The following is a 14,322-nucleotide window of genomic DNA, read 5'->3' as shown; positions in this document are numbered from 1 at the left end:
AAATGATTAAATATCATTTTCTTTCCCTTTATAGCAAGATCCAAGTGACAAGCGATCCATCAGCTTATCCGCTGCTGTTTAACTACAGCGTTTTGCATTCATTATTTCCTACTTAAATCATTCTTTTGAAAAGAGGGATAACCTAATCCTGCCGCCTGACAGCCGGGAAATTAAATGGCGTGTCTTTAAGATGAGTGTTTCTCTGACCAAACACCAAGAGCAGATCCATAAAATCAAGCTAGACGAACATCAGCCCAAAATAAGATATACAAGGACTAGCTCCTGGAACACTCAGAAGGTTAAGAAACCTTGTCACCGCCTACACAAACTTGCCAATTGGTAAACTATTGTGGAGAGCAACGTGGCAACAGAAAGTCGAAGATACATACGGCCAGGAAGGCAGCAGCCCCACTTCTGGGACCGACCCTGGAGCTCAGGCATCACGTTTTGTCACTCCCGCCCCCAGTAAGAAATAGCTTTCGTATGCAACTCAGGAAAATCACATACCGTACGTAAAGGACACTGAAGTTTCATGAAATCCTTTTCCTTATTATATGCTATGGATTCTGATATTTTCTAACCTACGCTAAGCTAATTAGATTTCCCTTCTTTCTTTTTTCTTTTTTTTTTTTCCTTTGGATCGGTGTCATGACTCATGAATGGGTTACAATCTCAATTTAAAAACCACTATCCCTGAGAAACTAGTGCAAATATTTAAGATTGCACATACAAAAGTGTGCAGTAGGCTCTATAAGAGCAAACCGTTTAAATAATATCCATCTATCAATAGAAGAATGAGTAAATAAATTATGAAGTCCGTGCATTCTGGACTATTATTCATCCGGGGCAATAAAAGAACAAGAGCTACATGAATCGACAGGATTTAATTTAGAAAATGGTACACGGAGCCAAAATGGCAAGTTGCAGAATGAGTCTCAGCACACAGTGCCATTTATACGGGTTGAAAACACACTACCACAGTATCTATACAAAGTGCCTGTCTTAGTTTGGGCGGCTCTAACAGATTAGCACAGACTGCGGGGGGTGGGGCGGGCTTACAAACCACAGACACTTATTTCTCCCGCTTCTGGAGACTGGATTCCAGTCCAAGATCAAGGTGCTGGCAGGTTCAGTACCTGGGGAGACGCGCCCACTTCCTGGTTCATAGACGGCTGTCTTTTCTCTGTGTCCTCACCTGGCAGAAGGGGTGACGGAGCTCTCTGGGGTCTCTTTTAAGAGGACACCAATCTCACTCGTGAGGCATCTGCCCTCATGACCTCACTACCCCCCAAAAGCCCCACCTCCAAGTACCATCACCTTGGGGGTTAGGATGTCAGCCTATGAATTTGGGGGAGACACAGACGTTCAGACCAGAGCAGCACCTATGTAGTAAAATTAAATCAACATTCCTAAGAGGGATAAACATGTAATTCAGGAGAGTGGTTAAATCTCAGGACGGAGGATGGGGAGGGCAACAGGGAGAGTGTTACGTGTGTTTGCTTTTGGTTTTTTTTTAAGCTCTACAGCAAATTTGGGGACATATCCACCAGAGACAAAGCTATGGGGTAGACTGATGGGTGTTTGTTACAATAGTCTCTATATTGGAAAGGATGCTTAAAATCGTTCATAAGTTTATCATTCCTAAAGATGACCAAGGTCAGCCTCAGTAACGATCCATCATGTTGGTAGTCTGTACTCTTGATACGAGGGGATGAAGATGGCACTTCCCCAAAACCTGTAACTGCGGTCTAATCGAGAGCGGGGAAATCCAGCCACTTCCAATAGGGGGGCACCCACTCCACCCCGGCCAGTTCTCACTCACACTGTCCGGCTCATCAGAAACAAGGAACATCTAAGAGACCTGGTACAGCAGCAATGAGCCTAAGGAGATATGACAACTAAATGTAATGTGGGGCCCAAAAAACAGGGCTTTAGGTGACAACTAAAGAAAGCTGAAGAAAGTATTATGGAGTTTCGTTAATAATAAAGGATCAGTATTGGTTCATGAACTGTAACAAATGCGGCTAATATAAGGTGTTAATACGTGGGGAGCTAGGGGTGGAGTGGGTAGGGAGTGGATATGGGAAATCTCTGTACTGTCTGCTCAGTTTCTCTGTAAATTTCAAACTTGCCTGACAAGTAAAGTCTATTAATTAAAAACCATCAAGGGGGTCATCTGGGAACACCTCGGTAGGAAGCTGCACACCCTCCTGCAAACAGCATCAAGCTGGCTGCAAACCGCTCAGGGGCAACAGAATATGGAATCGCATTCTGCCAGTACATGTGGAAAGAAAGATAGCACGCTGGCCACGGAACTGGGTAAAGCCACATAAAATGCCCTTTCAAAGACACAGAGGTACGCAGAAAGGGGGCTGACCAGCATAACACCTTCTTTGTAGGTTCAGAGGCTCAAGGCAAGAATTCATGCCATCCAGACCGGCTGTGTTAAACACACACTTCCAGAGCATCAGGAATTTTCTCCAGGAAACTTGAGGAGTGATGGTGGGGACAGAGAGGGAGACAACCACTCGTAAGTTCATTTGATTGCTTTTGTCAAAGGCTTGCACTGGAACTGGGGGAGGTTTCATGGTTTCAATGGTCGATTTGGTCAGTGGCATCATGTCACAATAATAAACATGTCAAAAAAGAAATAAATATGTCACAATAACAACATGAAAATAAAATGATTTAATGGAGTGGCTGGGGTTTCTAACAAACACCAACACAAAAAGGCCAAATAAAGAGCCATTCCCATTAGCGTCCACTTTGCAAGACACCCTCAGTTAGTTTCATCAACCACCCCTTAGAAATTTGGCATAAGGGCTCCAATACAAAATCACCACGCTGGCAGACCTTCGGAAAGAAAGCCTCCAATTTCCTCGGACTCAGTGTCTGCCTGACAAAAGTTAAACCCCACGGTAGAAATAAAACCTGCACTCAGTAAGAAAGAGCACGACAGAATCTAAATGACACTTAGCGTTTCCAAGAGAAACTCATTCTCTATTTCTATGGCACAAAGGCCATGCGGAGCATTACACCGGCAAGGCAGTGATTAAGGCAGCAACTTCCCAGAACCGGAAACAATGAAGCTGAAATTGGGGACTTGGGAAAGCCACCTTTGGCAGAATTTCTCTTTGGCACCATCCTCTTCTTTTTTTTTGAGGTAACTCAGGTGCTGAGAAAGCAGTCTTGGGCTTAGAATTATCTGACATATATTTGTTGAGTGCCTACTATGTGCCAGACACTGTTCTAGAATCTTGAAATCTGGGCTCAACCCTAGATCCACCAGTCATAGCCATGGGAGTCTCATTCACCCCATCTGTAAATGGGGCTAATCGTGTTACCTTCTTCACAGGGATATTTTGCTAATTAAAGAGGATAATGTGCAGCATAGCACCTGGCACACAGTAGGTGCTCAATCAGTGTTCCATGTAGGATTTGCTCCCAATAAAACGACGCCTGGAAACCCCTCCCACATTGGCACCTCTCCTAGACTACCTAAAGTGGTCCCGTCCAGGTCCACCCTCCACAGATGCTTCATCCTCTAAGACCATCCAGCCACTGTCCAATTTTTTCCTTCAGGAAGACTAACTCAATACAGTGTTAACATTATGTAAAGAATGGTTTAATGAGCCATCTTCCCAGAAATGTTTGTTTTGAAGCACTTTTAAACTCCTGCTCATCCTGTAAGGACCAGATCAAATGTCACCTCCTCTGAGGTGCCTTTCCAGATTCCTCCTTACAGAACACACTGCATCCTTTTCCTCCTCCATTGCACTTGGTCTGTCGTCCTATAACTGTGCAGAGAGCCACCTACTGGCTAGGTTCGCCCTCAGCACCTGTCTTTTGCACCAGTTTCCACCATCTTGAGACAGAACCAGCCGTTCTTCTAAAAGGGACGGTAAAAGTCTAGCCAATTGTTTAGACCTGCTGATACAGGCAACAGGGAGCTACTAGGTCATGAGGAAAGCGGTGTTTGAAGATTAGTCTGGCAGCTGACAGCAGAATAGATTAATGGGGAGAGACCACAGTCAGAGAGCCCACCAGGTGGCCACGGGACATTCTGCGTATTACCAGGATAAAGACCTCAGCCAGTGAGACCTTCCTGGTCAGCAGGACTCAAAGGCATAAAGTAAGATACATTCTTGTAAAACCAACGACAAATATATAGATTTTTCTGCTCCAAAACAGCCATCTTGAGAATTGGAGAAACTTCTAAATGTAGCCAGTTTGAAACCTATGAACTTATTCCAGACAGGGCATCACTACTCAAAATGGATATTTGATGAAGAGGACGGAAAGACAAGCCACAGCCTGGGAGGAGAGATCTGCAAAGCACAAAACTCAAAAAGGATTAGTATCTAAGCTACACAAAGAGCTCTTAACACCCAACAATAAGAAAACAAACAACCCAATTAAAGAATGGGCAAAAGAGCTGAGCAGACTCCTCACCAAAGAAGATATGCAGATGGAAAATATGCATATGAAAAAATGCTCCATATCATGTTATTAGGGACAAAATTAAAATAACAATGAGATACCACTACATACCTATCAGAATGGCTCAAATCCAAAACACTAACCACCAACTATTAGTGAGGCTACGAAGCCACAGGAACTCTCCTCCATCCCTGGTGGAAACACACAACGGTGCAGCCACTTTGGAAGACAGTCTGGCGGTTTCTTACAAAACTAAACGTACTCTCACCCTACGATCCAGCAATCATACCTCTTTGGTATTTACCCAAAGGAGTCGAAAACTTAGGCCCACAAAAAAAAATATGCACATGGCTGTTTATAGCAGATTCATTCATAATTGCCAAAGCTTGGAAGCGACGGAGATGAACCTCAATAAGTGATGGGTAAATAAACTGTGGTCCATCCAGACAATGGAATATTATTCAGTGCTGAAAAGCAATGAGCTTTCAAGCCATGGAAAGACGTGAAGGGACCTGAAATGCATATGACTAAGTGAGAGAAGCCAATCTGAAAAGGCTACATATTGTGTGATTCCAGCTATACGACATTCTATAAAAGGCAAAATTGTGAAGACAGTAAAAAGATCAGTGGGGTTTTTAAAAAATTTTTTAATTTTAATTTTTTTTTTTTTGAGAACTGGCACTCTCACACAGAGAGCTGGCAGGATAAACTAGCGGCAAAATTTCACAAAATCATCAAAAACTTAAAGCATTGTCATGTCTTTTGACCTACCCATTGGCTTCTAGCAGAGTCTCCTAAAGAGTACCTGCAGGAATATTCAACAGATATTTTACGTTTAAAAAGGAAGAAAGGAATGTTTAAAGGGGACTTTAAAAGGGGAAAAGATGAACCATTATAACAATGGCCAGCAGCGATGTTTAAAAGAGGAAAAGAATGAAACATGGTGAACGAATAGAATAACCTCTGTCATAGCAATAGAGTATTATACCACTATGAAATATTACATTTAAAATGACAGGGTCATTGAAAGGCTCCACGAATCCTAAAATCGTGGGGGGGAAATTACTTATGTATGTATATTTGTATTTGGGGAGGAAGAGGGCCTACCACTTTTATCGGTTCTTCAAAGAGGTTAATCTTCAACGACAGGACGAGATATGGCCATATATTTATTCTACAGTATTACAAGAAAACGACAGCTTTCAAAGCTAAACAAATTCTAGTACTGACACAAATAACATGTCTGTGTACATACATGGGAACACATATGAGCAAACACACTCATCGATGTATCACCCAGGCTTACCTTTGAATCACACATAGGTTCAAGGATGATTTTTATCTTCGTTTTACTAGCTGTATTTTCCAAGTTTTCTACAACTGAATAGCTATTACTTTTGAAGTAAGAAAGCTTTTGTGACGCTGAAAGTGGTCAGCCCATAAATTCACAGAGTCTCCCACTGGTTAGAAAAAGAGGTGGAGTGTTTTTAAAATAGGTTGTTTTTCTTCTTTTTTCTGTCTCCTCTTTGGCTGTCCTGAGTCCTTTTGGGGTGGGGGAGGGGTTCTCCATTTCCCATAGGAGAACTCTGTTGCCACTTTCTAGCACAAATTACAGACAAACCATGATGGATTCCAACACATCGAATCCTGGTTTTGAACTACTGTGATGGCTGGCACTTAGAGATCTCCAGGGGTCCAACGGCAAAACGCAATCACAAACCCAGGAAAGGTGTGTTTCTACACCCTTTATTTTCAAATCCTAAAACTGTTCAAGATAAAATACTTTTGTCTACTTAGGGTGTTTACACTCATTAATATTTAAGTCCTTCCTATAACCCAGTAATTCTCAACTCTGGCGACCCATTAAAATCACCTGGACCGTTTGCTTTAAAATGTCCATGCCTGTGACTCTCCCCCTGCCCCCCCCCCCAGGGGCAAGGCCTGAGGAATGTGGAGTGTTGAAGTCTCCAGGCTATTCTGATATGCATCCAGCATTGAGAAGCTGCGATTTATTCATTCAACAAGTAGTCACGAAGCCCCTTTTTGGGTTTCCTGGAGCTGCTGGAACAAATCACCACACATTCAATGGCTTCAAACCACAGCAATGCATTCTCTCGCACTTCTGGAAGGCACAGCTCCGAAATCAAGGTGTGGGCAGGGCCTGGCCCCCTCCGGTGGCTCTGGGGAAAGTCTGTCTGTCCATGGCCTTTTCCACTCCCGGTGGATCAGGCACTCACTGGCCTGTGGCTGCAGCACTGTCGTCTCTGCCTCCATCTTTGCATCGCCTCCTCCTCTGTGTGTCTATCTTATAAGGCTACAGCATCAGATTGAAGGACTGCACGGATAATCCAGGGTGACCTCAACTCAAGGTTCTTCGCTGAATTCCAGCTGCAAAGACCTTTTTTCACATAAGGGCACAGTCACAAGTTCTGGGGACTAGGACACAGACACATCTCCTGCGGGGCCACCATTCACCCCACTACTGCCTCTATTTCCACATGCTAGATGGCCTCCTAATGGTGGGTACAAGAGAGCCGATGGATGGAGAAGGAAAAGAATGCTAAGAGCAGAGCCTGCACAGAGGGGGCACCTCCGTCTATGCCTGATGAAACGTCAGGGGAGTAGTTTAGAGGGTGGACTCTAAAGGCAGGTTACTTTGGCTACTTCCTGTTCTAAGACCTTGGGAATTCATTTAAACTGTGCCTCAACATACATATCTGTTCAATGGGAATAACAATTGTTACTGCCTGACAGGCTTCTAATATTTCTGATTTTTTTGAAGTTTATTTTCCTGAAAGATTTATAATAGTGTCTGGCATATAATAAGCATACATAGTCTTTCATTTTTAAAATAAGAGATAAATAGCAAAGTCACACAAAATTGTCCTCAAAGTCATACTAAAACATTCCACTTACCTCTCAATAAATCCTTTCACAGAATGGAAGAAACCAACATAAACTGAGACTGGCAGGGAAAACTACTTGTTTTTAGAAGTAGAGGTAGCTGTTGTCACTGAACTGTCTTCCCTCTTCTTTTTTCTTTTTCTTTTTTTCAATCACAAGAAATATATATATATTTTGTACTTCCACCATTTTTTTATTCCCATCTCCCAACCCCCCCAACCCCCTTTGGCAAGTATCAGCCTGTTCTATGTGTCTGTTTCTATTTTGTTCCGTTTATTCTTTTGTTTTATTTTTTAGATTCCACGTTTAAGTGAAATCCTATGGTATTTGTCTTTCTCTGCCTGACTCATTTCACTATAGTGCCCTGTAGGTCCATCCATGTTGTCTCAAATGGCAAGGTTTCATGCTTTTTTATTGCTGAATAATATTCCACTGTGGGTGTCATCTTTTTGTTTTTTCTTTGTTTAATGAGACTAAGAATCCTTAAGTTCAATGAAAGATGTACAGTAGTTCGTGTTTCACGAATCCATAAAGTGACACATGACACAGTGATTTTCTTCTATTAACATTGTTTGTTGCTTAATGTTCAGCTGTTAAATTTCATCAAAAGTGATGAGTTAGTCACGTCAGTTAAAACTGTGATCCCCTGTGCTCGCTTCAGCAGCACATACACTAAAAACTGTGATGCCTTCATCTGCTCAATGGGTTATACTTTTGGGATTAGAGTAGACAAAGAAAAAGTGAAACATTGGCTGCAGGTTTTCCAACCCAGTAAACATTTGCCTTTGACCTTTATTTCCCCTTGAGTTGGATTACAATAATGTGGGGTGTGTCTGTGTCTGTAAAGATATCTACTTTAGGGTTTTTGTCTTTCTACCTGATGGAGAAGCACAAATGCCTCCTTCCGTGGTAAACCACTGAGCTTCCCTCTGCCTCTATTCCAATTTTTCGATGAAAATGAGCTCTGTGTTGTGGTTTCTGACGACACAGAAAGCTGCACCTTATTTTCTCTGAGGTTTGGGTCCCACCAGCCAGACAGAAACCCTTCAAGGACCAACCTTGTCTCTAGCTCTCTGGCCGCACGTGGTTCCCATACAAATAGGCCATTGTCGTGATTTCATTTCCTTTGCTTCCATGTTATCTGTTCTGAACACTTTCAAATTCGCTTATTTTTCTAATCTCTTCACTCCTTTTTTGGCAACACCAGTCTTTATCTGGCGGTGCTCATCTTTGCTCCTCACATTTCCTCACAATGAGTGTTCATTAAAATATTTCAAATTAAGACCTTTACAGCCTTTCTAGCTGAGCACAGTGGGTCTTCCCATGCAACACATTTTTAATTCTTATCACAAAATTTCAGGCAGTTTGTACATTATATTCTATTAAGAACTCTATTCCACCCAAGGTTGTCACAATTCAGAGATTACAGCTTTCTGTGGGATGTTTTGTTAGGGATATTCACATATTCACTTTGTTAGCTAGCAAACACGGTCTGTGAGCCTGTATTTCACACCTCATTTGGTATCACAATTCAACAAAAAAGTGTAACAAGAAGCAATTATTTATTTAGATTATGGAATGGATTTTAGAGGGACATGAGATAAGCATGAATTGTCATGCAAAGAACAATGCCCACCGTCCTGACAGCCCACGGGAGGTCAGAAGCTGAGAGTGAAGGAGAAAGAGGACAATAATGTGAGATGTCTCGCAATTATGTAACTCTGGTTATGTAACCACTTTTCTTCTCTTGGAGCCTTCTTTCATCTCTTCGAAAAAGCGCAAAATCTATTCTTACAAAAGCCAAAGTGATAACCACAGCCTGCGTGTCTCCTTCAATTTAAAACATTACCACTTGATCAGCCCAATAGTTCAACAAAATTAATTTCCTATGCTTAGCCCCCGGGCACCACCATCCAGTACCCTGACTGTGATTTCTGAGGGCGTAAGTACCAGTGTCCCATTTGGACTCCAGCACGAGGGTCAGCAGAACTGTGGTGACTGCCTGGCCACCTCTTGTTTCTGCCCTCCCAGCATCCATTCCCCCCCAGCCTAGAACGTTCTCCCGTACTCTAAGCCCATGTCGTTCAGGCGGGTCCATCCACCCCCCACTTCCAGGGCTGGCTACACAGACTGGTTCAGGCGGGTCCATCATCCAAGTTATGCCAAACAGAGCCACTGACCAGCACCCCCAGGACGTGTGCTGACCTGATGGGGGAAAGCGGCGTTCTCCCTGGAGTGACCGAGCCAGCAGGACGGCCACTGCGGGAGCTGGTGGCCCACATGCCCCCAGGAAGGAGGAGCCTGCTGGGGATAATGCCAGCCAGAGGACAGACATGGGACGGGTTGACAAGGATGCTGCCTGAGCACCTGGGTCCAGACGCCCTGAACTTGTGCATGTGCGTGCGGGACCCCAATCCCCTCTGCTCCTACTTCATTGGTACAGTCCCTAACAGCATCCGTGGGACAAAGGCCCCTGATCCACACCCCACCACCAGGAGGAAGCCTTCCGGTGGGGACAGTGACATGCGCGTCCATGCGAAACAGAGATCAAGCCACAACCTGTGACCGACACCACCTCTGAAGAGTGTGGCCAACCAGCTGGCTGGCTGCCATTCTCCCACCTTTCTTCCTTGACAGCATCCATCTCCCACCACAAAGCCTGAAAATCATACCAGATAGTCAATTTCCAAGACTAGCTTGCTTCCTGGGCAAAGGTGTGGAACCCACCACTTACTGATGATATCCTGCCATGCAGGGACTCAGCTCCCACTCCCTGCACAAGAACGCAGGACATAGTGGGGCCAAAAAGGAACAGCAACAGAGCCATAGATAGGGGAGTCATACAACTATATTCTCGCTGGCAGCTGGTCAAGACACAAAAGCAAACATCCACCAGTACCCCAACGAGGGGTCTTCCTGCACCCCAGTCTCACTGGCGGCCAGACGAGACACAGGAAGTAGGATCCACACGATCCGCAATCCACAATCTTCTTGCCAACCGCACCTGCCAGCCGCAATCCGCTGCCCGCTTCTCTGCCAACCAACCCACCAACCCCACTTGCAAGCTACAATCCACCATCTGCTTCTCCGCCAACAAACCAACCCCACTAGCGTAGCCACGCAGTTCTATTAGTGGCTAATGGCTAACCGGTCACAGCTGATGGCCAACCAGCCACGGTAGATGGCCATCTGATTACAGCTGATGGCCACCTAATAACTGAGCCAGCACCTTTCCATGTGAGGCTGAGAGCCTGGAAACTGCTCTCTGGGACTCTGTCCCCACAGATCCAGAGGGAAGACTTCCACGAACATTGCTGAAAAGGTCTTCTCTGTTAAAAAGAGATGTGTGAGGAGAAGCCTCCCTCCCTTTCAGTCTCTGTATACAACTGGGTGAGTCTGCAATGACCGGAACCGCTGCAGCCATCTTGTGACCATAAGGAAAAACACTGGAAGACGACAGCCAGTGAACTGGATACAACAGAGTGGGAAGACAGTACACACCTGGGTGACACAATTGTGCAGCTGGTTAAACAATCGCACAACCACCCCCCTCTAAATTTGTTGTCACGTGAGATGATAAACCCTACTGTTGCGCCACTTTTAGGCGGGTATTCTATTACTTGCAACTGAAAGCACCTGAGCACATATGAAAATAGCAGGCTCTCTGCATCTATTGGCAGCTGAGGAGGTGGGGTGCTCAGCAGGCAGATACAGATTTCCAGAGAAACCATGGGTCACGTGAGGGTGCAGACCCAAGTGTTGAGTTTAGCGTGCAAGGCGCCCACATCACTTGACCACTGTTCCTCGTACAAGGCTCTTGCCCAGTCCACCTGAGTCACTTCTTCCTCTTGGAAAGACATCCTCAGAGGCAGGCAGAACAGATTCTAGCTGACGTTGGCTGGAGACACCCAAGCAGAGACAGCTCTTACCACACAACTCCATTGGAAAAGGCCGGCCCGACCCAATCTCTCCGTTTCTCGTGCTCACTCCCATCCACCCACTCCCTCATTCATTCATTCATTCATTCATTCACTCACTCACTCACTCCTTCCCTCATTCATTCACTCATTTATGACGCCACTCACTCACTAATTCATCACTCATTCATTCACTCATTCATCCACTCCCCGTCTCTGCCTAACCCTGTGGACCATGAGTGTTTAAATACTAGAGGAGTAAGAAAAGAGAACAAGTTATGACAGTAGAAGGTGACAAGTAACAGGTCTGAGGACTCGAAGTCTCACTGAAGCGTGGGTCACTGGTGGTTCCGAAGTGGGGTGGGGGGTGCGTGTCCAGAGTAACCGGAACACCCCCATAGCAAAGGGGTGGTCAGTAAAAGGGGAGAGAGCAGAGGCCAGGGACTGGAGGGCAGCCTGTTGGGACAGCGGTGACAGCTCTCTCTGCCTGTTGGGCGTCCTGGTACAGGGAGATTAGCAACGCCGTCCCTCTGCTTCCTGGGAGAGCTCAGCCTGTAAAAACCCACGGCTGGTGTCTGAGCTGGAGAAGACGAGCTGCCTGCCAGCCACACCAAGTTCACCCGACTTAACATTCTGAAGCCATAGGCCAGTACCCAGGTGTGATATCCGCAGAATGACTACACTGAAGCAGTAAGAGACAATTACTCTGTAACTACAGCCACCGTCAGTTTGCTCATAAAAAAGGTACATTTCCCCCTGGCCTCTTAAATCACTTCTATTTTCCTCCGTTCGTTCTTTAACTCCTCACTGAAAACAATAACAATAATGATATAATAATAAATTCTTAAAATATGGTTATCAAACCCTGCACTGTGACAAATGTGAGTTCAGGTAATTTCCGAGACTGCCAAGCTAATTAGGTCATTGGCGTATAAAAAGCATAGTGAACAAAGGCGGCGTGTCCCTGGAAAGGAGCCATTTGGAAGCTGTGTGACTCAGCTGTGCTGACGAGCTCTGAGGGGCTCATCCCCTGAGAGGCAGAGGTCTCGCTGTCCTTACACACACGTGACGCCGCCCTCCGCGTTTGCAGCCTCCCCTGGCCCACCACTGCCGAGCCACCTACAGGATCTCAGCGCTTACCTGCTCTGCGTGTCGGGGGGATGGCCCACACAGGTGAGCGTGGCTGTCGTCTGATCGTCGCCATGAGCTATTTCTTCCTGGACTGCCCACTGCTCTTCACTGCTGACTCTCACTGCCATTATTTTCACACCTGCTGCTGCCTTAATTCTGTGGGGCAGGAAAAATAGATATATAATCACCGCGACAAGACAGACAGTAAAAATGTGATGCTACAGCATTCCCTCTGGGAATGTAGGGAAGAGTAGCGGTAAGTGGCTTTTCTTTGAAAACTAACTGTCCTGTCAGGTTTACAATCACCCTGAAGCAGGAGCCCAGCATTTTGCCCCGTGTGTTACTTTTCTGTGAATCGGTGTGTCTGGGCAGGAGTGGAGGGGCTCTACAGGGCCTGCTGTTCACGTGGAGATGGGGAAGGGTCTCCACGAGGTGGGAAGGAGCGTAGAGGCTGAGGGGGCTGAGGGAGCCCAGGGGGTTGCCCCATCCAGGGGACCGCGGAGGAGGCAACCACGCTGAGAAGGAAACAGCAGGGACACACAGTCCGCAGGAGAAAAATAAACACAGCATTCAGGTGGGATGCTGTGGCCAGATTCTGCCTGATAGGGTGTTTGCAGAAGGCAGATCCCCAAGGAAGAATGCAAGGGCCCTCACCCACGGCCGGCGGGAATGTCAAATGGTGCAGCCGCTGTGGAAAACAGTTTGGCAGTAGCTCAAAACATGAAACACAGAGTTACCATATGACTCAGTAATTCCACTCCTAGATATCGACCCAAAAGAATTGCAAACAGATACTCAAACAAATATTTGTACATGCGTGCTCACCGCAGCGCTACTTATAATGGCCAAAAAGTGGAAGGCTCCAGATGCCCATCAATGGATGAATGGGCAACGAAAATGTGGTCCATCCACACCGTGGAATACCCCTCAGCCACGAAAAGGATCGAAGCGCTGACACACGCTACCACATGATGAACCTCAAAAACATGATTGTAAGTGAGAGAAGCCAGTCACAAGAGGCCACTTATTATATGATTCCATTTATGTAAAATATGGTTCCTTTTGTATGATTCCATTACATGTGATTCCATTTATATAAAATATCCAGAATAGGTAAACCCATAGCGATGAAAGCAGACTGATGGTTGCCAGGAGCAAAGTGGGGTGGGGGGTGGAGAGTAACTGCTTAACTAACAGGGACGGGTCTCCTTTCGGGGTAATAAAAATGCTCTGGAACAAGATGCAGGTATGTTTGGACAACACGGTGAATGTACTAAATGCCACTGAATTAGTCATATGGAAACAGTTCATTTCATGGTATATGAAATTTACCTCAATAAAAACATGAAAGAAAAGGGGGAAAAAACAGGTGAATGGCCCTTCCCAGGAATGGTTGACACCTGAAAAAAAGGATTTATCAAAGTCAGAAAGTCTTTAGAGCCAAAGAAGGAAACGTCTAAAGGCAGCATTTCAAGCAGCGGGAGAAAGCCCTGGACTCAAGGGTTGTCCTCTGCCCCCTGGTTTGCTGCCTGCCACGGGGAACCCCAGGGAGGCGTAGGGAATTCAAACGCTTGTGTATCTAACTAAATACAGAAGAAATGTCCCTGCTTCCTGTGGTGCCTGTCTTACAGGCCTGTCGGGGACACTAAGGCATTCACCTGCCAGCTCCCGCATGTGGCATTTCCTGAGAAATCGCTGCCAATCCCTGGGGACACTCAGCGGCCTTTTCTTGTCCTGACTCGGTCATTGTCCCTGCTGAATTCTGTGACCCAATCTGCTGCTTCCTCAAAGCTTTCTTTCTCGCCATCATGATGTTCCAGGAATTAATTTATGCGAACCACGAATAGAGGCGTCCTGTTCTGTCCCTACTTTGAGCCATTCCATCTTGCTGCCAAATGGGGCAACGGGAGAGAACGTTCCAGAACTCGTG

The 14,322-nt window shown here is 45.6% G+C and overlaps 1 protein-coding gene across 3 annotated transcripts in view; it reads right to left on the bottom strand.

Annotated features, from left to right (window-relative positions):
- Positions 1 to 14,322, bottom strand: part of TMEM132B (transmembrane protein 132B) — a 269,744-nt gene that overhangs the window by 102,812 nt on the left and 152,610 nt on the right. For 2 of the 3 annotated variants that reach the window (XM_019748802.2, XM_074321105.1), the window contains exon 3: positions 12,402 to 12,548. The exons of the other annotated variant lie outside the window; for it this stretch is intronic. In XM_019748802.2, coding sequence (XP_019604361.2) covers positions 12,402 to 12,548 — 147 coding nt within the window. The remainder of the gene's footprint in view (positions 1 to 12,401; positions 12,549 to 14,322) is intronic. 3 annotated transcript variants of the gene reach the window in all.

Source organism: Rhinolophus sinicus, linkage group LG16, assembly GCF_036562045.2.
Source record: "Rhinolophus sinicus isolate RSC01 linkage group LG16, ASM3656204v1, whole genome shotgun sequence".
In the NCBI taxonomy this organism is placed as follows: domain Eukaryota; kingdom Metazoa; phylum Chordata; class Mammalia; order Chiroptera; family Rhinolophidae; genus Rhinolophus; species Rhinolophus sinicus.
The sequence above is the reverse complement of the archived record's forward strand: the minus strand, read 5'-3'. Positions and strand labels throughout refer to the sequence as shown.